The following is a 25,594-nucleotide window of genomic DNA, read 5'->3' on the forward strand; positions in this document are numbered from 1 at the left end:
TTTATAAAATTGTTTACGGAGAAAATAAAAAGCTGCCCATCACCTGATCAACTGGAGAGAAATAAGCAAGAGTCTGTTTCTAGTTTATTGTGCAAAACTTTGAATTTCATTTGATTTATTTTGCTTTCAAAACCAGACACAGACTGAAAAACCTATTTGGATGGCAAATTTTTAGACAGGGTGACTTTATTACAATTTCAATCAGACATGTCAATTGAAAATGAAAATTCCTGGTCAAATTAAATGTGGTCATTTTATATGGATGAATCAGTTTATTTGGACAAATTGGGCCCAAAATGACCTTTTTTATGACACTTTTATATCTGAATTCTAGTATTTTGGCACAAAGGAAGCTTGTTTCTAAAAACAAACTAACTATCTTTACTTTAAACTACCAGTCAAAAGTTTTTGAACAGTAAGAGTTTTATTGTTTTTTGATTAAGTCTCTTCTGCTTACCAAGCCTGCATTTATTTGATCCAAAGTACAGCAAAAACAGTAAAATTTTGAAATATTTTTACTATTTAATATAACTGCTATCTATTTTAATATATTTTAAAATGTAATATTTATTAATGTGATAAAAGCTAAATTTTCAGCATCATTACTTCAGTCTTCATTGTCACATGATCCTTCAGAAATTATTCTAATATGCTAATTTTCTGTTTAATAAACATTTATTATTATTATCAATATTTAAAACAGTTGAGTACATTTTTTCAGGATCCAAAGATCAGTATGTAATCTGAAATAAAAAGTTTTTGTAACTATATACACTATACCATTCAAAAGCTTAGAGTCAGTATAATTATATATATGTATATATGATATATTATATGATATTATATTATATATATAGCAAGGATGCTTTAAATTGATCAAAAGTTATTATAAAGACATTTATAATGTTACAAAAGAACTCCATTTCAGATAAATGCTGTTTTTTTTTTTTTTTCTATTCATCAAAGAAACCTAAAAACATTCTACTCTATGTTTTAAACATAATAATAATAATAAATGTTTGGAGCAGCAAATCAGAATATTACAATAAAAATATTTAAAAACTTTTAAATACAGTTTTTGCTGTTCTTTAGATCAAATAAATGCAGGCTTGGTAAGCAGAAGAGACTTCTTTAAAAATATTAAAAAGCTTTTAGACTTGTAGTGTATGTACTACAGCAGTCACTTCCAAACCTGTGAAATGTTTGGCATTTGCATTTTCCTATTGTAGGGCATTTTTAATCACACTTTCGTCACTCCTTCAAATAGACAAACTCTTGTTTATACAGAACAGGATTAAACTCTTAAAAGACGAGTGACAACCATATTTAGCTGCATTGTGTACGTGTAATTCCCTAAATGAATAAAAATAGAAAACTTCTTTGTCTCCCCCGTGATTAACTGCATGAGTTTTATCACAGAGGAGCCATACCAATGATTTTATCAGACTTCACCCAAAAGAAATAATTACCATCCAAATAGGGCTTAAGAATGTTTAGACTGCAACCGTAAAGGAAAATACTTTTAAAAAGTACAATAAAAATACTGAATGAATAACTTACAACTCTTATTGGATCCAATGCCTAGTGATATTTTACACAGGTTAGAAGACATTAATACATTTACAAATGTAATAAAACATGCTTATTATAGTCAGGCGTGTGGATGTGAAACTTACTTCCTTCTGTGTGTGTTTGAGGGTTATGATAAAGGTGCTCAATCCGGCCTGTGTTAAAAGAACTGGACCTGCGGAGGATACCATGAACCTGCCCAAAAAAACAAACAGCTCTGGTCTTAAACTCATTTGAGTAAACATGATTTTATGTACAATACCGTTCAAAGCTTTATACTATTATTTAGCTAGGATACATTAAATTGATCAAATGTGATAGTAATGATATTTATACTTTAAATAAAAGCTGTACTTTTGAACAGTAAAGTATTTATAAACTTAGTGTAAAAAAAAGTACACTACTAGTCAAAAGTTTTTGAACAATAATGCTTTTTAAAGAAGTCTCTTCTGCTCACCAAGCCTGCATTTATTTGATATTTGAAAGTACTGCAAAAACAGTCAAAATGTAAAATATTTTTACTATTTAAAATAACTGCTTTCTTTTGAATATATTTTAAAATGTAATTTATTCCTGTTTTGAAAGCTATATTTTTAGCATCATTACTCCAGTCACATGACCCTTCAGAAATCATTCTAATATTCAGATTTACTGCTCAAAAACATTAATTTTATGTTGAAAAACATAATATTGGCAGGGTTTAATAATAACTGAACTCAATTTTTTTCAGGTTTCTTTGATGAACAGGAAGTTTATCTGCAGCATTTATCTGATTGTCTTTATCATTACTTTTGATAAATTTAAAGGATTCTTGCTAAATAAAAGTATTAATTTCTATAATTTCTTCCCCCCAATTGCTATTATAATGTTGTATAATGTTACAAAAGCTTTTTATTTCAGATCTTTGGATCTTTCTAATCATCAAAGAATGTTTTAAATATTAATACTAATAATAATACTAATAATAAATGTTTCTTGAACAGCAAATCAGCATATTAGAATAATTTCTGTAGGACATGTGACACTGAAGATTGAAGTAATGATGCTGAAAATTTTGCTTTGATCACAGGAATAAATTACATTTTAAAATATGTTCAAATAAAAAGCAGCTATTTTAAATAGTAAAAAAATTTCACAATATTACTGATTTTGGATCAAATAAATGTAAGCTTGGTGACTTCTTAAAAAAAACATTAAACAGCTTACTGTTCAAAAACTTTTGACTGGTAGTGTACAGTGCACCCTTAAATGAGATGCAACCTATTTAAATTTGAATCTTATGAAAATATGACTTTTATATTTGATTATTAACAGACAGAGAGATATTTGCATCAGATCAATGTGGGAATGACTTCTGACTTCGTAGGAAGTCTTTCAGGGTTACATTGGCTTACCCACCTCATAACCTTTAGCCAGCAGAAACTCAGCCAGGTAGGACCCATCCTGAAACCACATAGAGGGAGAATTATTTGGGGTTTTGAGAAATACACACACACATTTACGGCAAGCATTACTCAAGAGAGTAAGCAACACAATGACCATTTCTTTCTGAATTTCATGAGCCAGACCACAGCGAATATACACGCCTACATTATACAAATACGTATTTTCGCACACGTACTCACATGCGCTTGTGTCGAAACTCACCCTTGTGCCTTTCCAAAGCTGTAAGACTTTCTTTCTTTCATGCAACACAACCGTTTTTACCAACGGACCTCAATGTATGGACAAAAAAAGACACTTTTCAAAATCTCTCTTTTTGTGCTCCACAGAAGAAAGTCAAACAGGTTTGGAACAACATGAGGGTGAAGGTGAGATGACAGAATTCTCATTTTATGTCTGAGAACTAAAAATCCCCTCACTAAAAAGAGCTCCACATACAGTCTGAAAAGAAAACAGTGGATAAGGCGGCCAACAAATAAGTAAGGAGTGCCTACGGGCTACAAGACACACCGTAAGCCAGCGTAATACAAGCTTACTGAATCATCCGTATGCATCACACACACAGACAAAAGAGTATTAATCGTGCAAACAAGGCCATCGTGTCAGTCACTGAAAGTCTGACAGCTCAGTTTAAGCCTCTGAATCCACCTGACTGTCAAAAAGTGACGCGGCCGTACCCTAAAGACACGTTTTAACCTAAAACATACACAACTTGAGTCTCTTTCATTCTTATTCTCGTCTCCTTCTCGTTCTCCCTTTTTCCCCTCTCATACTTCCCAACCGCACATTCTAGAACTTTGGAACATTCCGCCCCGGCCATGGCATTCCGCCCCCTACTTCCTGCTGGGGTGATATAGGCACAGTCCCAAAGACCTTTGGGAAAAAAATGAGAAGCTCCAGCAGCCGCATGTGTGCCTGTATATAAGTATATATATGTACGCAGAGGAAAAGATGTGCTTAAAGATACATTTCCGTTTCCTTTTCACACCGTTCACTGGCCATTTACATACGAACCGTTCAATGTCTGACCACCTGAGGCTCTCTGTTTGTGTGACACAACCAGTGCCAACTGCAGCACGGACTCATAACCCTGATAAAAAGCAGCTTATCGTCACGCTGAGACTGTTGGGAAACGTTGCCTGTTTCCCGCAGATTACGTTCATAGACAGGAAACCTAGACGGACACGACATTCCAACTAGTCTGTGCGTACGCACACACTGGCCTACCTTGTAAGCCACCGATCGCTTTCTGTCTAAATAGTACATTCTTTTAAATAAATCACTTTTTAATTCTTAATCATTTCTTGTTCTGAGTCAAACCACATGTGCGAAACATCTCAGAAACGCTGTCTAATTTGGAAAAACCTTCCATTGCAATCACCACATACAGATAAATCTATAGGCCTTTAGTTCCTGCACGAGACACAGGCTGATTGCTAATGGCAAACTGTGGATGCATTTATGCTGAGAAAACCAGAATGGTGAAGGAAAGAATGAAAGCTAATCAAATAAGCCCACTTAACTTTCCCAACCAAACCAGTCCGTGTGTCTGTCTCTCTCTGTCTGTGACGTATCATCTCTGTTTGTGTACGTACTGCGTGTCGATTTGTCTGTGTGAAAATGGGAGCCAAACATTTGCCCCTGACCGCATCAAAGCACAAATCCAAACAAACGGCTATGTGTTCCTTTATGAGCCACAAGTGGGCGCACCAATTTGAACATTATTAACTGCGCATATCAACAGACACACAATTAAAGCGTTTTTACTATTCATTTTGGTTATGTCAACTGTAAATAACGAAATACGCGGTCAAGTATGTTCAGGAAGTGTCTTCTGGTGACAGACCTAACGTTACACTAAATGATAGCCTAATCTTTTAAAGATTTTTTTAACTGCTCCCATTATAGGCCTAACCGAAGATGCACTGGAAACCAAACAGTGTTTATTAGTCATTCATTCATTTGTATCTGTCGCAAATAAAACTATTTTACTTAGCAAAATTTACATTTTTGGTGACGAACTTTGTTGGTTAAATCAAAAAAATTAAATCCCGTTACTTCAAGAGCCAGCTTGTTATGTTCAGTCAGCTAATTTAAATAATCTATACTTTCAGTTTTAGTGTTAACAACAATACAATACTAACAATAAGCCATAATAATAATAATAACAACAATAACAAATGTAGGCCTATAATAACAAGTATATAATAGATATTGACCCTGGACCACACAACCAGTCATAAAGGGTCAATTTTTTAAATTAGAGATTAATACCTCTTCTTAAAGCTGAATAAATAAGTTTTCCATTGACGTATGGTTTGTTAGGATATTTGGCAGACATACAACTATTTGAAAATCTGAAATCTGAGGGTGCAAAAAAATCGAAATATTGAGAAAATCATCTTTAAAGTTGTCCAAATGGAGTTCTTAGGAATGCACATTAATAATCAAAAATTAAGTTTTGATATATTTACGGTAGGAAATTCACTAAATATCTTAATGGAGCATGATCTTAATATCCTAATGATTTTTGGCATGAAAGAATTATAAGAAGTATTTTGGCTATTGCTAAAAATATACCCGTGGTACTGGTTTTGTGGTTCATAAATAAATATTTCAGCGTTGCTGTTGTGTAATTCATCGAGTTTTTAGCTGATTGGTCCGTTAGTGACAGTAACTTTACCAATGTAAAAACATTAGAAATGTATAAAACTCTAGCAAAAATTAAGAAGGTTTTATAATCTACTATTTCTAAGTCTAAACTGTGTTCAGAAAACCTTAAAACGAACAATACCAATCAATACTATTTCTTCTGCGTTGTATTGGAAGCGTCTGCCAAGAACCTGCATGTAAATATCCTCTGGACGATTTTTGTCATTCGACCGCCCTCTGCTGTTCATCAAGCAAACTGACTTTTCACTTTGTCGTCAAATTACGCTTTCGTTCTGCCCAAGTTAAAGCTTTCATCATGAGACGAACCAGGAACTTCCTTCTTCAGTCTGCCAATGCTAAACACGACGTACTGCAAACATTCAAGTTTCCCAACAATTTTTTTCACCTGCCCCCCAAAAAACAGGAAACGTTACAAGCTGGTCTTTCCAGTTAATCAAACGAGTTAAATAACTACTAACGTCGTGCATTTCGCCCTTGTCATTTAATGTTACACATTAAACCACGTCAGCAGTGATGTTCTGACGCAATCCAATGCAAAAAATACTGACTTTGCATTGACTTCACTGACAACATAAATGTGGAAAAATAATTTTTTACACTTTATCCACATATTTTCAGGGTCACACACACACACACACACACACACACACACACACACACACACACACACACATATACATATACATATACATATATATATATATATATATACAGTACACAGTATACAGTATACACAGTATATATGTGTATGTGTGTGTGTGTGTGTGTGTGTGTGTGTGTGTGTGTGTGTGACCCTGGACCACAAAATCAGTTATAAGGGTCAATTTTTTGAAACTGAGATTTAAGCTAACCTTTCCATTGATGTATGGGTTGTTAGAATAAAACAATATTTGGTTGAGATATAGCTATTTGAAAATATGGAATCTGCGGGTGCAAAAAAAGTGTGAAAAAGTTCTTTGCTATGCATATTACTAATCAAAAATTGATGTAATCACAGTAGGAAATTTACAAAATCTTCATGGAACATTATTATTGGCATAAAAGAAAAATCGATAATTTTGACCCATACAATGTATTTTGGCTATTGCTACAAATATACCCATGCTATCTAAGAAAAATTATTAAAGAAAATGTAAAATAAATAAATAAATAAATGCATTCTTCAAAATCAAACCCAGTCAGTTATTCACCTGCCAACATCACAACAACAAGGCACTTTTCTTTCCTTCCTAACAAGGATGTTATATAAACCTTATAAAATATAACAATGTCTAATAAAGTGCCATCATTATACTGTGTAAACAGCTGTGTACACAATATCTGAAACATATTGACATATTGACATATTTACACAAGCTGACATTTCCTCAGACCTCATTAGAATATATGAACTTATATTGCAACTCCAAAGTAAATAAAGCAAGAAACTGAATACACTTTATGTCGTTAATATGTATAATAATGCAGTGCTCGAATATAAAGTAGGGGTGTCAAAATTAATCGTTTTTACGATGCATCGCGATGCAGACAAGGGCGATTCGGTATCGGTTCAGTAATAGACCATAACCGGTTATAACGGACTCAGTCCAGTGCCAGAACACGCGACCCAGATACAAAACAACAAACAACAACAAAAATAATCATTCTGCCCAACATCCTGTGTTTGGTCTGGGACAGGCCAAAGAACCTCTTCAGCATCACAGGCTAAATTAGCCCTGGCCAGGCAGCAGGGGTCAAATCCTCTTGCATGCCTGATCCAACCCTGGCACTCATCAACTAAAATATATGAGACTGCTTCTCTTCTTGCCCTTGCCCTTCTTTTGTCTTTTCCACATTGTCGTCATTGTCCTCCTTCTTCTCCTCCTCTACCTCTTTCACCTCTTACTCTTCCTCATCAAAATTACACATTACTGTATGTGGGATATTGATTGAAAAAGACTGGATAGGATGCACAGTTACACTTGTACAAGTGGTCTGACAAAAAAAATCTAATCAAATAAAAACGCATTACAACGTCATTGTGAAATAGAAAAGAAAAATAAATTTGAAGTAAAATTGAAAAATGAGTATGCAGTGCATCGTCAATGCATCATGATGCATCGAGATATTGTATTGAACCGAATCGATGACATGATAATCGTAATCGAACCGAACCGTACCGTAAGACCACTGTAGGTTCACACCCCTAATATAAAGGCCAATTGTTTAGCAACAACTAATCAATAAACTGAACTCTGATTCAGGTGCTTTGTCACAGAAACCTTTTACATGATACTTTTCTTTCAGTCTGGAAGAAAATCTTAAATGTCAAATTGTAATATAAAACACTTTAATTGAAGAATATACAGTATTCAATAGTTTAAATCTCACTGTTTTGATCCAAAAAGTCTGTTTGGGACAAAATGGGTGGTACATGATGCACAAAAGCAAGACAAACCAATTATTTGAACAAGTCAAATAAATAGGAAGTGTAACCTAGGAACCTGATTAGCAAGTATCATGGTCTGGATGTGTAGATACACCCATGCACCCATACACCCAGATTTCACAACAGACTTGTAATGAAATTTGTCCCTTTTTTTGCCTCCCATTCTGAACAGTCTAAACTTTCCTCAACCAGCAATCTGGAAAACACTATCTGCTTATACCCTCAGTGAACTCCTAAAGATCAAATGTGTCAAATGTGTCTCCTGTTACATAGTTTTCTGAGATTCACAATGAAAAGGACCCGGGTGGGGCTAGATAAGCAACAATTAAAGCACTCACATGAGGCTCCTTTTTTGTTCAAAACAGGTGAAAATGTTGCTTGCCATATGCAAATATCACCTTCACATTGTCATTTCAGACATATACAAATATACAATGAAACAAATAGCCACCATTCCCGTGGTGCTTAAGACAGAACAGACCACATTTAGACAAACGTGCATTCTCTTTACTAGCACAATACATTGTATGCACCTTGTACTCTAAGCGTAGCTGTCAGATATAAGTCCGGAAATGACCATGTGTGATAAGGACAGTTCTATAGGCTAACTTAAAAAATAGTATTACAGTTTTACAGAGATAACTATGTTACAGTAATTTAAAAAGCAGGGAAACTAAGGGGGGTCAATTGGATGAAAAAAAGTCTGTCATCTTTTAAGTTCCACACCCACATGTTAAGGACTGACAGCCTCGGTCAACATTCACGGCATCTTGGTTTCCTCTAATAAGACTGAATGGTAACTAAGGCTGTCATTCTACCTGGCATCACCTTTGTTTTCCCCAGAACATAGAAAGCCAAACTCGTTCTAAACCGCATGAAGGTGAGTGAATATGACAGACTTTTGATAGCTAGCTGAACCATCCGTTTATACTACCACGTCGTATGTTATGACGATACTTTACGTTACCTGACCGGTTATGCCTGTGATGATGGCTACTTTCCTCTTCGTCTTGCCGCCTCCATTCACATCACCACTGGCCGCCGCCGCCGCCGCCGCCGCTGCTGCTGCACTTTGAGCCATCGTCTGGAGCTGGTTTCGGTTAGGAGTGTGTCTGTGGGGTCTGGTGTCACTGTGCGCGGTCGTTTATCATAAACGGATGCAAACACATCCGAAACTCCAGCTGCTTGAGCGACACATCAGGAACCTGCACTCAACAGCCAATCACAGAGCAAAGCGCCAGTGACGTACGCACCACAGAACAAAGATGAGAGAAATCCTGTTGGCTTCGGGTGTACACGTGTCACAGCGCCTACTAAAGGAAACGAAGTTCGGGAGGAATTAAAAATAGCATTTTTAATTTATCTTTTTATTAATGCGTATCTAATAATAATAATTATTATTATATATGTGACCCTGGACCACAAAACCAGTCATAAGTAGCACGGGTATATTTGTAGCAATAGCCAGAAATACATTGTATGGGTCAAAATGATCGATTTTTATTTTATGCCAAAAATCATTGGGATATTAAGTAAAGATCATGTTCCATGAAGATATTTTGTACATTTCTTACCGTAAATTGATCAAAATGTAATTTTTGATTAGTAATATGCATTGTTAAGAACTCTAAGGCATTTTTTAATGTTTAGATTTTTTTTGCACCCTCAAATCTTCTATTTTCAAATAGTTGTATCTCATGACAAACCATACATCAATGGAAGGTTATTTTTCAGCTTTTAGATTATGCATAATTTTCAAGTTCATAAATTGCCCCTTATGACTGGTTTTGTGGTCCAGGGTCACATATTTCTCATTTATATATCTTTTGTATATTATATTATATTATTAGGACTAAATCATTCCTAAAAAAACGGCTTCAACTGGTCTAGGCTGTTTTGCAGTTTGTTTGTTTTTTTGGTGGTCTCCCAGTCTGGTAAAGCTGGTCTGTTGGCTGGATTTAGTTACGAAAGGGTCTTTTCTTACATGAGTGATTACGCCACAGCCGTAGTTTAAATAATTAAAGTAAAAGGAGGAACTCAGAATTATGTTAATGTACACTACCAGTCAAAAGTTTTTGAACAGTAACATTTTTTTTAACAAAAAGAAGTGTCTCTTATGCTCACCAAGCCTGCTTTTGTTTGATCCAAAGTACAGCAAAAACTGTACAATTTTGAAATATTTTTACTACTGTTTTATAACTGTTTTTTATTTGAATAGTATAGCCTATATTTTAAAGTGTAATTTATTCCTGTGATTTCAAGGCTGAATTTTTAGCATAATTACTCATCACATGATCCTTCAGAAATCATTTTAATAATCTGATTTGCTGCTCAAAAAAACATTTATGATTATTATTATGTTGAAAACAGCTGAGTAGAATTTTTTCGGGTTTCTTTGATTAATAGAACGTTCAGAAGAACAGCATTTATCTGAAATAGAAATCTTTTGTACCATTATAAATGTCTTTATTATTACTTTTGATCAATTCAAAGCATCCTTGCTAAATAAAAGTATTAATTTCTATAATTTCTTTCCCAGAAAAAAAATAAGATAAATTTTAAAATATATTTAAAAAGAAAAGTTATTTTAAATAGCAAAATTATTTCAAAATGTTACTGTTTTTGCTGTACTTTGGATCAAATAAATGTGTGCTTCATGAGCAGAAGAGTCTTCTTTAAAAAAAACATTAAAAATCTTACTGTCCAAAAACTTTTGACTGGTAGTGTTTTTAACTTAAATGCTGTTGCAGAGAAAAAAGACAATGAAATGTTTGTTCAAAATATATTTTAATTTAGATTATATTTATAGTTCAAAGGCACATACATCACATAAGGCACTTACAACAAAACATATTTTAAACAACATACAAGTACTAATAGTTTATGAGCTATTATATTTCAGCTTTCTTTAATCCAGTCATCGCATAAACAGAAACTAAAATGAAAACATAAAAATAAATAAATCTTTTACAATGCTTACACAACAGAAAGCGATAGTCCTGGTTTTTCAGCTTTCACTTAGAATCCTAGTGTCTAAAAACACTACTTTGTTAGCCATCAGCTGACGTACAGTAAATTTCACCCCTTTTACTATATTGTGAAAGCATTTCAAGTAAACATCAGAGAGGGTGACCAAAGCAAAATAGTATCTTTATATATAGAACCACACAAAAACACACAATACATTTGTAGGTAGTGTTGTAGTCTGTTTTTTTTCATTTGCCTTCATGGAAGGTGAGATGTCTACTACAAAGAGAGGGAGTGAGCAAGACTGCATAATTGCCTAAAACAGCCAGTCTTGAAGCTAGTGTCCCAGTCTCAAATTTCCAGTTAAAAAAAATTGAAAACAAAAATACAATAAAGTGTGAGATCAGCAGCATTAGCATAGCATTTGGAGCTCATGGGATTCTGAACAACTCATTTTGAACAATACATTTGCCCTAAAGGAAACCCTCTAAATGACATTACAGAATAAAATGTGGTAAGTGAGAGCTGTATTTGGGTCATGGTTATTTGTATCGGATAACAGTAGCTACATGCACACAGACAAACTCCAAACTCTGACATTTAGACTTCCTGAAAAGACTTAACATTAAAAAATTATAGATTTGCAGGATTTTGGCATTAAGGGTGCTAGAGTTTCAAGTGTAAAATACAGTACGGTTTCCTGTTTGAATTCTAATGCTTTCATAAATATTACGTGAATGAAATGTTACCATAAACCAGGCATTGATGTACAGAATATTGCCATGATAAGACTCAATACATTTGTGCGTATAGAGTATGAATGATAATGCACTCTTAGTCATTCACATACTTCCTCCAGTCCTGGTCTGTTCTAAAGTGCACATACAAGACCAACTCACTGTAGTATTAACTGTAGACATACCGCCACTAGACAGTTAAAACCCACTTAAACCAGGACTGGAGAACAGGGCAAGTTCGTCACAGAGCCATAAATGGTTACCATTTTACAAAATGGTAAAATATTCTTGTACCACAACTGAACAGCTGTACTTTTAATGTGTTGTTTGAGTTTAAAATTGAGGTAAAAAGGTAAGAGACAATGTACAGTTCAGTATTTGACTATAATAATAAACAGATGTTGTGTAGTTGTTCAGGTACAACAGTATTGGTCCAGTGTGTCACCAAGGCACCAGGAGAGCCAATGATCACTGTAGAAAACATGAAATTAAGATATGAGAACTGAAAGTTAATTACTTTTTTTAACCTTTAAAGGATTAGTTCACTTCTAGATTCAACATTTTTTGATCATTTACTCACCCCCATGTCATCCAAGATGTTTATATCTTTCTGCATTTGAAAAGAAATTAAGGTTTTTGAGAAAAACATTTCAGGATTTTTCTCCATATTGTGGACTTCAAATGGAGCCAACACATTGAAGGTGAAAACTGCAGTTTTAATGCAGCTTTAAATGGCTCTACACAATCCCAGCCCATGAATAAAGTTCTTATATAGCAAAACAATTAGTCATTATCTAAAAAAATAATAAAAAAGGTACAGTCAAGGCCGAAATTATTCATACCCCTGGCAAATTCTGACTTAAAGTTACTTTTATTCACCCAGCAAGTTTTTTTTTTTTTTACCAGAAATGTCACAGGCTTCTCCCAAAAATATAATAAGACAATGTACAAGTGGCATCATTGTGGAAAAAAATATTACTCATCTTTTATTTGCATTTGGACAAAAAGTGGCATGTCCAAAATTATTCATACCCTTCTCAATAATCAACAGAAAAGCCTTTATTGGCTATTACAGCAAACGCTTCCTTTAATTGCTGACCAGCTTTTTGCATGTCTCCACTGGTATTTTTACCCATTCATCTTTAGCGATGAGCTCCAACTCTTTCAGGTTGGAGGGTCTCCTTGCCATCACCCTGATCTTTAGCTCCCTCCACAGATTCTCAGTTGGATTTAAGTCAGGACTCTGGCTGGGCCACTGCAAAACGTTAATGTTTTTGTCTGCTAACCATTTCTTTACCACTTTTGTTGTGTGTTTTGAGTCGTTGTCGTGCTGAAATGTCCACTGGTGCCCAAGGCCAAGTTTCTCTGCAGACTGCCTAATGTTGTTGTTGAGAATTTTGATGTATTGCTCCTTTTTCATGGTGCCGTTTACTGTGATTAGGTTCCCTGGTCCACCGGCTGAAAAACACCCCCAAAACATTAGGTTCCCACCACCATGTTTGACAGTGGGGATGGTGTTCTTAGGGTTGAAGGCTTCTCCTTTTTTACGCCAAATGAAAGCTACATCATTGTGGCCAAACAATTCAATTTTTATTTCATCTGACCATAAAACAAAAGACCAGAAGTCTTCTTCTTTGTCCAGATGAGCATTTGCAAAGGCCAAGTGGGCTTTTGTGTGCCTTATCTGGAGAAGTGGTGTCCTCCTTGGTCTGCGTCTGTGGAACCCAGCGGTGTGCAGTGTCTGTTGGACTGTCTGCCTTGAGATGTTGCCACCAGCAGAGCCCAGATTCATCAGGATGGCCTTGGTGGTGATCCTTGGATTCTTTTTTACCTCTCTCACTATCCTCCTGGCCAGCACAGGTGTCACTTTTGTCTTCCGACCATGTCCTCTGAGTTTTTTTTACAGTGCGGAATGTCTTGTATTTTTAATAATACTTTGCACTGTAGCCACTGGAAACATTTCACATCAAAACATTTAGATATGGTCTTATAGCCCTTTCCTGACTTGTGAGCAGCCACAATGCGCAGCCGCAAGTCCTCAGTGAGCTCCTTTGTCTTAGCCATGACTGTCCACAAACCAACAGCAGAGAGCTTCTGTTTTTCACCTGTTGAGTTGATTAAAACAGCTGTTCCCAATGAATCAGGGTAATTAGGATGCTTTAGAACAGCTTGGACTATTTAGAATGGTATAGAACTTTGGATTTTCCCATAGACTGTGACAGTTTGCAAAGGGTATGAATAATTTTGGACATGCCACTTTTTGTTCAAATGTAAATAAAAACTGAGAAATATGTTTTTTCTGCAATGATGCCTCTTGTACATTGTCTTATTATCTTTTGGGAGAAGCCTGTGTCATTTCCGGTCAAAAAAAAAAACTTGCTGGTTGAATAAAAGTAACTTTGCCAGGGAAATTGCCAGGGTTATGAATAATTTTAGGATTGACAGTATATACTTTTTAACCACAAATGCTCATTTTGCACTAGCCCTGCAATGCGCGTCTACAACTTCTTGCATTGCATAATAAAGTTGGAAAGGTCACATGTGGTTAGTTCTTCATCTGTGTACTTTAATTTTTTTTTAGAAAATGACAGATCGTTTTACTAGATAAGACCCTTATTCCTCAGCTGGGATTGTGTAGAGCTCTTTAAAGCTTCAACCTGTTGATCCTCGTTGAAGTCCACTATATGGAGAAAAATCCTGAAATGTTTTCCTCAAAAACCTTAATTTCTTTATTTTGAAAGTGTATTAATTGTTTTACGGAATAGTCCACCAAAAATGTAATTGTTTACTCTTCTCTCATGACTTCCTTTCTTCTGCAGAACACAAAAGAAGACATTTTAAAGAATGTTGGAAACCAATCCCATTGATTTCCATCGTATGAACAAAAAAATACAATGGAAGTCAATGGGAGCAGAAACAGTTACCAACATTGTTCAAAATATCCTTTTTTGTTCTGAAGAACAAAGACATACAGTCAACCCAAAAATTATTTAGACACCAGATATAATTTTTGATATTTTTTTACTAGTGGGTCGAGGACACTGTAGTTAATTTGTGTAAGTGAGGATGGCAAAATAAAGTAAACTGTGACATATTATACCCAAAAATTCTTCAAATAGTGGACTACACTGCAAATAATGGTTTTCTTACTTAATTTGTTTGTCTTGTTTCCAGCCAAAATATCTAAAAATTCTTAAATCAAGTTAGACAAGTTAAAATGATTTTCTTGTCAAAATTAAATGACTTTTTGCTTAGAACAAGCAAAATAATCTGCCAATGGGGTAAGAAAAATATCAACTTAATTTAAGTAAGAAAAGCATTTATTGCAGTGTACCAGTAAAACTATTTGGGACCAAAATGATTCAGACACTGACCTGATCATGTTTTGCTTAAGTGTTTTTTCTTTAATAACTAATGTGACCTTTTTACACCACAGACTAAACTAAATTAAGCATTGCTTGGTAAATGGTTAATTAAGTATTGATAGTTGTGTAAATATTGTCATGCTAACAGTCTGAATTGTCTGAATTTTTGGTTGATTGTAATCCATTACATACACACGTAATCCATTTCTTTCAAAGTTCTTATCATATTTTATTACCATTTTCTAAAAAATAGCAAATAAATTCAATTCAATTCAATTCAAGTTTATTTGTATAGCGCTTTTCACAATACAAATCATTTCAAAGCAGCTGTACGAAAAAAATGTAGGCTACTACAATATATTTAGTAGCTTATTAGTGGTGACTACTGTATGTTAAGTCGATGTACATATGGTATAAAAATAAAAAACAGTAATGGTGTGATCAAAAACAGATGATGAACACTAATAGTAATGATTATGTGTTGCAATCAAACTTGTAGAAAAATGGTGTAGTGCTGTATGTTGTTTCAAGGCTGGCATCATCGGCAGTCCTCTGATTAACTGTGATTTGTATAAACTGTACATTTTGGTTTGACTGGACAGGTTTGGAATGACATGAGGGTGAGAATTTTCATTTTTGGGTGAACTATCCCTTTAACATATTTCATGTTATGCATCTTACCTGTTTATGCCTCTGGAGGAGGGGCATGTGAAGAGTGACACTTGTTTTTCTGTGAGAGAAACAGGTTTATTCATTATAAATTAGCATTAATTCAACACTGCCCTCATTTTGCAATTAACTCAAAGCTGTTATTAACCTTATGGTGCAGACGGTAGTGAAGTGCTCGGTCTGAAAGCCAAGGGTGTTTAAGGGACTGGGATGCACTCATTCTCCAGCTGCACAAAAAAGAAATTCAGAATTAAAAGGAGGATTTTTGAGATATGGCCAATTTGTGGAGACACACAAACCTTTTGCTCTTCACAAGCAGGCGTGAGATAAAGTCTTTGGCCTCCTCAGAGATTTCAGCAAATTCTGCCTCTTCAAAACTCCACTGACATGCCAGGATGTTGTTTAGTGTCTCATTATCATCCTCACCCAGGAACGGAGACAAGCCACTGAGCCTACACATGCAAACACAAGCTAGTTTTATACAATTTCCTCCTTTTGGCATCATTATGGTTGTCTATTGATATCTGTTGACTCACAGCATGTAAGTGATGACACCTAAACTCCACATGTCAGTTGGGAATGAGACAAATTCATAGTTGATGACTTCAGGAGCCAGGAATTCAGGTGTACCAAAGTTCACCCTCAACTTTTCCCTGGGTTTATATCTGAAAGGAAGATGAAGAACAAATTGGCATGAGAGAAACAGTACATTCATGAACATTGGCAGAAAGAAAGAAAGCAAGTGTAAGCAGAGACACAGAAACAAATACTAACCTCCTTGCAAGCCCAAAGTCAATAATCTTCACCTTGTTTGTTTGTCGACTGACACAGAGAATGTTTTCAGGCTGTTGACACAGAAACACAGGTATTTTAAACTTCCTGTTCTTTTTATGCAGCTGTTCAAATACATATTATTTTCAAGAATGTGTTTGGTACCTTTAGATCAAGGTGTAATATGTACATCTTGTGCATATACTGAAGCCCTTCACTGATCTGTCTGATGAACAGCACTGTGTCTAACTCAGTCAGCTTGTAGTTCTCATCTATGATCCGGTCAAACAGCTCTCCACCATCAACACTAGGGGGTACACAGGGTACACAAAATTCACGTTAGCACACTCTGAAGTAAGCATACTTCAGGATTAAATAGTGAGAGAGGATGTCTGTGTGTGAAAGTTCGATGTGCTGGTGGATGTAACTTACTACTCCATCACCAGAATGATTTCATGTCGAGATTCAAAGGCGGCATAGAGCTGGATCAGATTGGCATGATTCAACTGGTTCATCACTTCAATTTCACATTTTACTACCTCCTGACAACACAAAAGTGTGAAATCAATGATTCATTACTATATCCAGTGTCTTTCAAAAGTATTCATACCCCTTAAGTTTTTTTTACTTTCCGTTATGTTGCTGCTTTATGTTATACTGCTATAAAGGAGTAGTTCACTTTCAAAACAAAAATTTACAGATAATGCACTCACCCTCTTGTCATCCAAGATGTTCACGTCTTTCTTTCTTCAGTCGTAAAGAACTTATGTTTTTTGAGGAAAACATTTCAGGATTTCTCTCCATATAATGGACCTCTATGGTGCCCCCGAGTTTAAACTTCCAAAATGTAGTTTAAATGCAGCTTCAAAGGGCTCTAAATGATCCCAGCCGAGGAAGAAGGGTCTTATCTAGCGAAATGATTAGTTATTTTCTAAAAACATTTACAATTTTTTATACTTTTTAATCTCTACACAGAGTACACACAGAGCTAGACAAGACGAGCATTTGAGGTTAAAAAGTATATAAATTGTAATTTTTTTTAAAGAAAATAACCGATCGTTTTGCTAGATAAGACCCTTCTTTCCTCGGATGTGATTGTTTACAGCCCTTTGAAGCTGCATTTTGGAAGTTCAAACTCAGGAGCTCCATAGAAGTCCATTATATGGAGAGAAATCCTGAAATGTTTTCCTCAAAAAACATAATTTCCTAACGACTGATGACAAGGGGTGAGTACATTGTAAATTTATGTTCTGAAAGTGAACTACTCCTTTAAATTACCTTTTCTCCACATCAGTCTACACTCAATGCACACCATAATGTCAAAGCAAAAACAGAATTGTCACAACTTTGAATTTATTAAAAATAAAAAACCCTAAATATGTACATTGCATAAGTATTCATACCCTTAACTCAGTACTTTGCCCTGGTCTCCTTCAAACATGATGCTTGGAGTTGAGGTTCATCAGACCAGAGAATCTTGTTTCTCACAATCTGAGAGTTCTTTAGGTGCTTTGTTCCAAATTCCAAGTGTGTTTTCATGTGTCTTCACTGAGTAGAAGATTGAGACTTGCCACACCACCATAAAGCCCAGATGGTTGTTGTGTTGTAGTTTGTCCTTCTGTAGGTTTCTCGTATCTCCACATATGATCATGGAGATCAACTACAGTGACCATAAGGTTCTTGGTCACCAATCTAACCAAGGCTCTTCTCCATCAATTTGTCACGGGTGAGTAAAGGGAAGGGTCTGGGTCCAGGTGCAGGGAAAGGATATTTATTAATTAAACAAATAAACAAACAAAGCAAAAGGCCAACACGGCACAAAACTAAACATAAACTGAAACACAAAATAACAAAATCCAGAACACGGTCAAAAGCCAGGAATATCAAGAACATAACATAACACATAGGACAGAAGACAATGCAGCCATGAAACCAGAGTGAGCAGGAAGAGTTCTTATAGTCCAAATGATAATTGTGAACAGATGTGAGTGTAATCAGTGCAAATGACAAAGACAGGTGAATGTAATCAGAAAGTGCAGTGTGAACAGCGACCTCAGGAGGCTGAGGGGAGACCCACAGCCCCGATCATGACAGTACCCCCTCCCTACGGAACGGCTCCAAGACGTTCCCAAAGTCTGGAGGGAGGAGGCACAGAGGAAGGCCACTCAGGGGGAGGGATGGCGGGCCAGGCCCGTGCAGCGCAGTCACCGCCGCGTCAGCAACAGAAAGCGCAGCTGTCTCCGCTCTAGGAACAGAGCGCGCAGCCGCCTCTGCGCCAGGAACAGGACGCGCAGCCGCCTCAGAGTCAGGAACAGAACGCGCAGCCGCCTCAGCGTCAGGAACAGAACGCGCAGCCGCCTCAGCGTCAGGAACAGAACGCGCAGCCGCCTCAGCGTCAGGAACAGAACGCGCAGCCGCCTCAGCGTCAGGAACAGAACGCGCAGCCGCCTCAGCGTCAGGAACAGAACGGGTAGCCGCCTCAGCGTCAGGAACAGAACGCGCAGCCGCCTCAGCGTCAGGAACAGAACGCGCAGCCGCCTCAGCGTCAGGAACAGAACGCGCAGCCGCCTCAGCGTCAGGAACAGAACGCTCAGCCGCCTCAGCGTCAGGAACAGAACGCGCAGCCGCCTCAGCGTCAGGAACAGAACGCGCAGCCGCCTCAGCGTCAGGAACAGAACGCGCAGCCGCCTCAGCGTCAGGAACAGAGAGCGCAGCCGCCTCAGCGTCAGGAACAGAACGCGCATCCGCCTCAGCGTCAGGAACAGAACGCGCATCCGCCTCAGCAACAGAACGCGCAGCCGCCTCAGCGTCAGGAACAGAACGCGCAGCCGCCTCAGCGTCAGGAACAGAACGTGCATCCGCCTCAGCGTCAAGAACAGAACGCGCATCCGCCTCAGCGTCAGGAACAGAACGCGCAGCCGCCTCAGCGTCAGGAACAGAACGCGCAGCCGCCTCAGCGTCAGGAACAGAACGCGCAGCCGTCTCTGCGTCAGGAACAGAGAGCGCAGCCGTCTCTGCGTCAGGAACAGAGAGCGCAGCCGTCTCTGCGTCAGGAACAGAACGCGCATCCGCCTCAGCGTCAGGAACAGAGAGCGCATCCGCCTCAGCGTCAGGAACAGAGAGCGCAGCCGTCTCTGCGTCAGGAACAGAGAGCGCAGTCGTCTCTGCGTCAGGAACAGAGAGCGCAGTCGTCTCTGCGTCAGGAACAGAGAGCGCAGTCGTCTCTGCGTCAGGAACAGAGAGTGCCGTTGTCTCTGCGTCAGGAACAGAGAGCGCAGTCGTCTCTGCGTCAGGAACAGAGAGTGCCGTTGTCTCTGCGTCAGGAACAGAGAGTGCCGTTGTCTCTGCGTCAGGAACAGAGAGTGCCGTTGTCTCTGCGTCAGGAACAGAGAGTGCCGTTGTCTCTGCGTCAGGAACAGAGAGTGCCGTTGTCTCTGCGTCAGGAACAGAGAGTGCCGTCGTCTCTGCGTCAGGAACAGAGAGTGCCGTTGTCTCTGCGTCAGGAACAGAGAGTGCAGTTGTCTCTGCGTCAGGAACGGAGAGTGCCGTCGTCTCTGCGTCAGGAACAGAGAAAGTAGAAGCCGCCGCCTTCTCACGAAACTTCGTCTCCACCCCCACCGCAAAGAAGGGGCGCCTTCGCATATCCTCGGCGACACGGGCATCCATCGCCAGGCAGGCGTAGATATACTCAAAGCGCGCTGCCGACGCCGCCTCAAAAGACATCCCCTCCGTCATTGGAGAAGAAGGAATGGTCGCCGCCTCAAAAAAAAATTTCTTCCCCGCTGGACCCATTGTGGATGGCTGCATTCTGTCACGGGTGAGTAAAGGGAAGGGTCTGGGTCCAGGTGCAGGGAAAGGATATTTATTAATTAAACAAATAAACAAACAAAGCAAAAGGCCAACACGGCACAAAACTAAACATAAACTGAAACACAAAATAACAAAATCCAGAACACGGTCAAAAGCCAGGAATATCAAGAACATAACATAACACATAGGACAGAAGACAATGCAGCCATGAAACCAGAGTGAGCAGGAAGAGTTCTTATAGTCCAAATGATAATTGTGAACAGATGTGAGTGTAATCAGTGCAAATGACAAAGACAGGTGAATGTAATCAGAAAGTGCAGCGTGAACAGCGACCTCAGGAGGCTGAGGGGAGACCCACAGCCCCGATCATGACACAATTGCTCAGTTTGGCCAGGTGGCCAGCTCTAGGAAGAGTCCTGGTTGTTTCAGTCTTCTTCCATTAAGGGTAACAGAGACTACATGCTTCTGTGAACCTTTAATGCAGCAACTCTTCCCCAGATGTGTGGCTTGACACAATCCTATTTCTGAGCTCTACAGGCAGTTATTTTTTACCTCATGGGCTTGGTTTTTGCTCTGATATGCATTTTCAGCTGTTTAACTTTTTATTTAGACATGTGTGCCTTTCCAAATCATATCCATTCAATTGAATTTGCCACAGGTTAACTTCACTTGAAGTGTATTAATGTCTACAAGCAATATGAATGCTCCTGAGCTAAATTTCAACGGTCCCAGATAAGGGTTTGAATACTTTTGCAATGGAATCATTTAAGTTTTTTATTTTTAATAAATCTGCAAAGATGTTAAAAACCTGTTTTTTGTTTTGCCATTATGATGTATTGAGTGTAGATTGATGCCTGAAAAAAGTAATTTTGCGTAGCAATGTAATCGACAGTGTTGTTATATACTACAAACTAACTAAAAAATATACTATCTAAATATTAGATGTAACATTTAAATTTTAAAAACTTGAAAATTCCTAAAACTGAAATAATAAAGATAAATAGAAATAGAAAAAAGACAAACACATAACCACACTATACATAAACTAAAATTGAAACGAAAACTGAAAATATAAAAATGAAAGCTAAATCAAAATACTATAATAATATATACAGTACATAATACTAAAAGATTTTTTTTAAACTACTACCATAAAGTCTTAAAATGGACACATACCTTCTCTTTCTGACTCCTGGCTTTGATGATCTTGGCTGCTAATATGAGACCAGAAGTTTTCTCTACACATTTGTGCACCATGCCAAAGCGTCCTCTATTAAAATCAAATTAAGACATTAAAAAACACATTTAAATCAGATTTGACCGTTTAAAATTCCCACATCCTGTTTAACACCACAAATGAAATTTACTGTGATTTCCTCCTGTCTCTTGGTATTTACTTTTACCGAGGGCTAAAAATATTCTGCATGTCTTACTCTTTCAACATCTTTCATTCCGACACACACACACCTGTCTGTCACTTTCATGCCCTTGTGTATCATGTGTCCTGGAAGCTTTTAAAATGCTTAGCAATCTTATGCCATGGGTTTAATATCACAGGCATCCGACTTTAAAAATTCCTTAGATATAAACAAAACTAATGTAATATGATGCAATATAAATACTAACTCACCCTCCAAGAACTTCTTCTTTATTGATAGTGTAGTAACTTGTAATCTGGTGTGTTTTGGCTGTCACTAGACGGTGCTCAAATGGTGCAGGTGGAGGAAGGGAAGAATCTGTGGAAAAGATTAGGAAATGTATCTACAAAAAGTAAAAGGAAAAAGGGAAGTTATTCTTAGACTTTACAACTATTTTCTTACCGATGACATATTCGTCAGTTAGTGGTTCTGCATCTTTCCTCTCCTCTTCTGTCCCCTCCTCTGGTCTCTCTGGTCCCGCCTCTGCAGCTTCAAGTGCCTCCTCTTCCTCCTTCAATTCCTTTTCCTCTTCCTCCTTCAATTCCTTCTCCTCCTCCTCCTCCGGTGCCTCCTCCACTCGGCTTTTTTTAAGCTCATCTGTCAGAGTCTCGTCAGTAACATGCCTCTTTGCGCTGAAAGTTATTTCCAGATTCTCCTCACAACTACATGAATATAGAAATTGAAAGAGAGATGTATAAAACTAAGATACCAAGATACATTTTATTTAAAAACATAATTCATTATATAAATTCATCATATTTTGATGTTTAATTGGAATATGTATATCATGGCAGATGATTTATTTTTGATCAAATAAATGCAGCCTTTGTGAGAATAAATGACTTATTTCAGAAACAGTCCCTAAACTATTTAGTGGTAGTGTATTTACAACAAATCCATGTCATTTTACTCATTTTAACCAAATTTGTATCTGAAAGTCATTTGCTGAACAAAATATCCAGATGTACCTTTCTGGTGTGACTCTAATGCTTTCATCTGTCTGGTCAGATGAGTTCAGAGCAGCTAGTTGGCTTTCTTCGGATAACCATAAAGCCTCGTCTTTCTTTAACGTTTCCTCTTCCTCCTTTTTATCCTCCTCTTTTATTTGTAATAACTCAGGAACAATTTCTTGCTCTCTTTCCTCTTCTTCCACTGCTGCCTGTGGCTTGTCATCTTTTCTTTCCTTATATTTCTCTCCTTCTTGCTCTTCATCAATAAGATCCAGGTGCACAGCTTTGCTGACTGCTGTCTCTGCCGTGCATTGAGAAAGCTGATCGTTCTGTTGGTTGAGCTTCTGCACTTCTTCAAAACCAGCCTGGACTAAGTCTTGAAAAGAAGGAGAATAGAAATTAGTACAAAGAAGAAAATATTAGAAATAGAAAATCTTATATCACGATATGAGTAATTTTATTTCACAGTAGCAATATACAGTTGCAAAAGAATCTGCAAAATGTTAATTATTTGACTAAAATAAGAGGGATCAAACAAAATTGCATGTTATTTTTATTTAGTACTGACCTGAATAAGATATTTTACATAAAATAATAGTTGAATTTATAAAAATGACCCTGTTCAAAAGTTTACATACACCTGATTAAGTGATAGTTGTTTATAAGTCCCTTGTTTGTCCCTGCTGTTCTTCAGTAAAGTCCTTCAGGTCCCACAGATTATTTCGTTTTACAGCATTTTTGTGTATTTGAACACTTTCCAACTTTGACTGTATGATTTTGAGATCCATTTTTTCACACTGAGGAAAAACGATGCATTAAGAGCCGGGGGTTAAAAAACTTTTTGAATTTGAAGATCAGGGTAAATTTTACTTATTTTGTCTTTTGAGGAACATGTAAGTATCTTCGGCCGCTTCTGAAGGTAAGTACTAAATGAAAAAAATCTGATATTTAGGCAAAATAAGAAAAATGTACACACATCCTCGTTCCATTCAAAAGCTTACACCCCTGGCTCTTAATGGATCGTTTTTCCTTCTGAAGCATCAGTGAGCTGAGTCTGAGCTGAGCTGAACTGAGTCCCTCAGTTGTCCCAGTGATGAACAGGGACTTATGAACATCTATCACTAAACATAAAAACACAGCTGTGGATCATTTAGGTAACAACACAGTTTTAAAAATCAAGTGAAGTGTATGTAAACTTTTGAACAGGGTCATTTTCTTAAATTCAACTATTATTTTCTCTTGTGGACTACATATAAACATCTTTTATGTGAAATATCTTATTCAGGTCAGTACTAAATAAAAAATAACATGCATTTTATATGATCTCTCTTAATTTGGTAAAATAATTAACATTTTGCAGATTCTGCAAGGTGTATGTAAACGTTTGACTTTAACTGTATATCACAATATAGTTATTTTTGCTTTAAATAAGGACTTTATGATATAATTTTTTTTGTCACCAGTGTCAATATCACAAAAAAATAATACTAGCCTAAATTAATCCTTTTTTGATACTTTAGATACATAAAGTAATCAAATGTATACATTTTCACTGTGTACATTTTAATAATGTTACAAAAGTTATTTAGTCAAGAACAAGTTTAGTCAATTTAGTTGTTTTATTAACATGAATGACAGACAACAGGAATATCAGACTGCTGTCACTTTAAGAGCTGCCCAGATCAAATACACTGTTACAAGTTTTCTTTCTCAACTGTTTGCTTTCACCTAAGACCTAAATTACCGTGTTTATGAGAATGCTTGCAAAGATGGCCATTTTGACACATACAAGTGTGTGTATTTAACCATTCAAAGCCTATAATGTGGCACAAATGACTCAATACTCCCTCGCTCTATGAACACCACTTCATGTTCACGTCTCTGAGACAATGCACACATATAGTAAAATGAGCTCTCTTTTGCTGCTGATTGCGTTTCAACGGCTTAAAATCTTGTTTTTAAACTGTAATGCTTAATACCACGTACAAACGTGAATCATGTTTGATAGTCCAAAATCTCAATCGGTTTTTTCCTTACCTGCTGCATCCTGTGGTTTCTTTTTCTTCTGCGTTTTTAACCCCTTCTGGTACACTTTAGATTTCTCCTTTCCATCCTTTTCTCTAAACTGGAGTGAGAAAAAGAAACAACAGTAGAGAAAGAACGAAGAGAAAAGAAAGTTATTAGAAAATATGATCAAAATAGTTTGGACAAAAGTATAAGCATCTATCAAAAGTCTAAGAACATGGTTATAAGTGAAATGTCATAAATATTCTGAAAAATATTTTGAACCTCAATGGTTTATTGATAATAATACACAGTGTAACCATTGCGAATAACATGATTATCATTTATTCACACCCCTTTAAATAAGAACACCTGCTTTCAATGTAGTCAATGACACATACATTCATTCATTCAAGTGCTCTGAGCTGTTAACACGCAATGAATCTGATATTTCTGATCACACACAATCATCTGCTATAAGAATGCACAGTTGTGTCCTTGAGCTGCTACTGAGAAGCACTCATCATGTCATCGGTCAATCTGTTTTATAAATGGCTCAAGCCAATGACAAGGACAATGAACCTGGCAACCCATGTTCTAGAAAAGCCCCCGGTGGAAATGCAACACAGCTAGATAAAAAATAATAATTTGAAAAGAACATTCAATGCATCCAATGCATCCAACTTTTTTTGTTTTCAATATTTATCACATTAAAGAAGACAAACAAGCTTCACACAACATAGAAAAGCAGATCCATTTAAACAAAAAAGAGTAACAAACATGCAAATAA

The 25,594-nt window shown here is 36.9% G+C and overlaps 2 protein-coding genes across 6 annotated transcripts in view; both read right to left on the reverse strand.

Annotated features, from left to right (window-relative positions):
• gmds (GDP-mannose 4,6-dehydratase) overlaps positions 1-9,308 on the reverse strand; it is a 93,033-nt gene extending 83,725 nt beyond the window's left edge. The window contains exons 1-4 of one of the 2 annotated variants that reach the window (XM_073816653.1): positions 9,081-9,308; positions 2,968-3,012; positions 1,677-1,764; positions 1,561-1,581 (exon numbers count right to left, since the gene is read on the reverse strand). In XM_073816653.1, the coding sequence (XP_073672754.1) occupies positions 1,561-1,581; positions 1,677-1,764; positions 2,968-3,012; positions 9,081-9,194 (268 nt within the window). In that variant the 5' untranslated portion in view covers positions 9,195-9,308. The remainder of the gene's footprint in view (positions 1-1,560; positions 1,582-1,676; positions 1,765-2,967; positions 3,013-9,080) is intronic. The other variant, XM_073816654.1, reaches the window with a different exon arrangement.
• A 1,619-nt stretch (positions 9,309-10,927) lies between these two features.
• The window catches only part of mylk4b (myosin light chain kinase family, member 4b), a 53,459-nt gene continuing 38,792 nt past the window's right edge, over positions 10,928-25,594 (reverse strand). For all 4 annotated transcript variants that reach the window (XM_073853148.1, XM_073853147.1, XM_073853146.1 and 1 more), the window contains 13 exons: positions 24,838-24,925; positions 22,819-23,176; positions 22,253-22,512; positions 22,063-22,168; positions 21,609-21,702; positions 17,055-17,164; positions 16,788-16,929; positions 16,626-16,696; positions 16,388-16,516; positions 16,151-16,303; positions 16,000-16,078; positions 15,864-15,912; positions 10,928-12,288 (listed from right to left, as the gene is read on the reverse strand). In XM_073853148.1, coding sequence (XP_073709249.1) covers positions 15,868-15,912; positions 16,000-16,078; positions 16,151-16,303; positions 16,388-16,516; positions 16,626-16,696; positions 16,788-16,929; positions 17,055-17,164; positions 21,609-21,702; positions 22,063-22,168; positions 22,253-22,512; positions 22,819-23,176; positions 24,838-24,925 — 1,635 coding nt within the window. In that variant the 3' untranslated portion in view covers positions 10,928-12,288; positions 15,864-15,867. The remainder of the gene's footprint in view (positions 12,289-15,863; positions 15,913-15,999; positions 16,079-16,150; positions 16,304-16,387; positions 16,517-16,625; positions 16,697-16,787; positions 16,930-17,054; positions 17,165-21,608; positions 21,703-22,062; positions 22,169-22,252; positions 22,513-22,818; positions 23,177-24,837; positions 24,926-25,594) is intronic.

This window comes from Garra rufa, chromosome 13, assembly GCF_049309525.1.
Source record: "Garra rufa chromosome 13, GarRuf1.0, whole genome shotgun sequence".
NCBI lineage: Eukaryota > Metazoa > Chordata > Actinopteri > Cypriniformes > Cyprinidae > Garra > Garra rufa.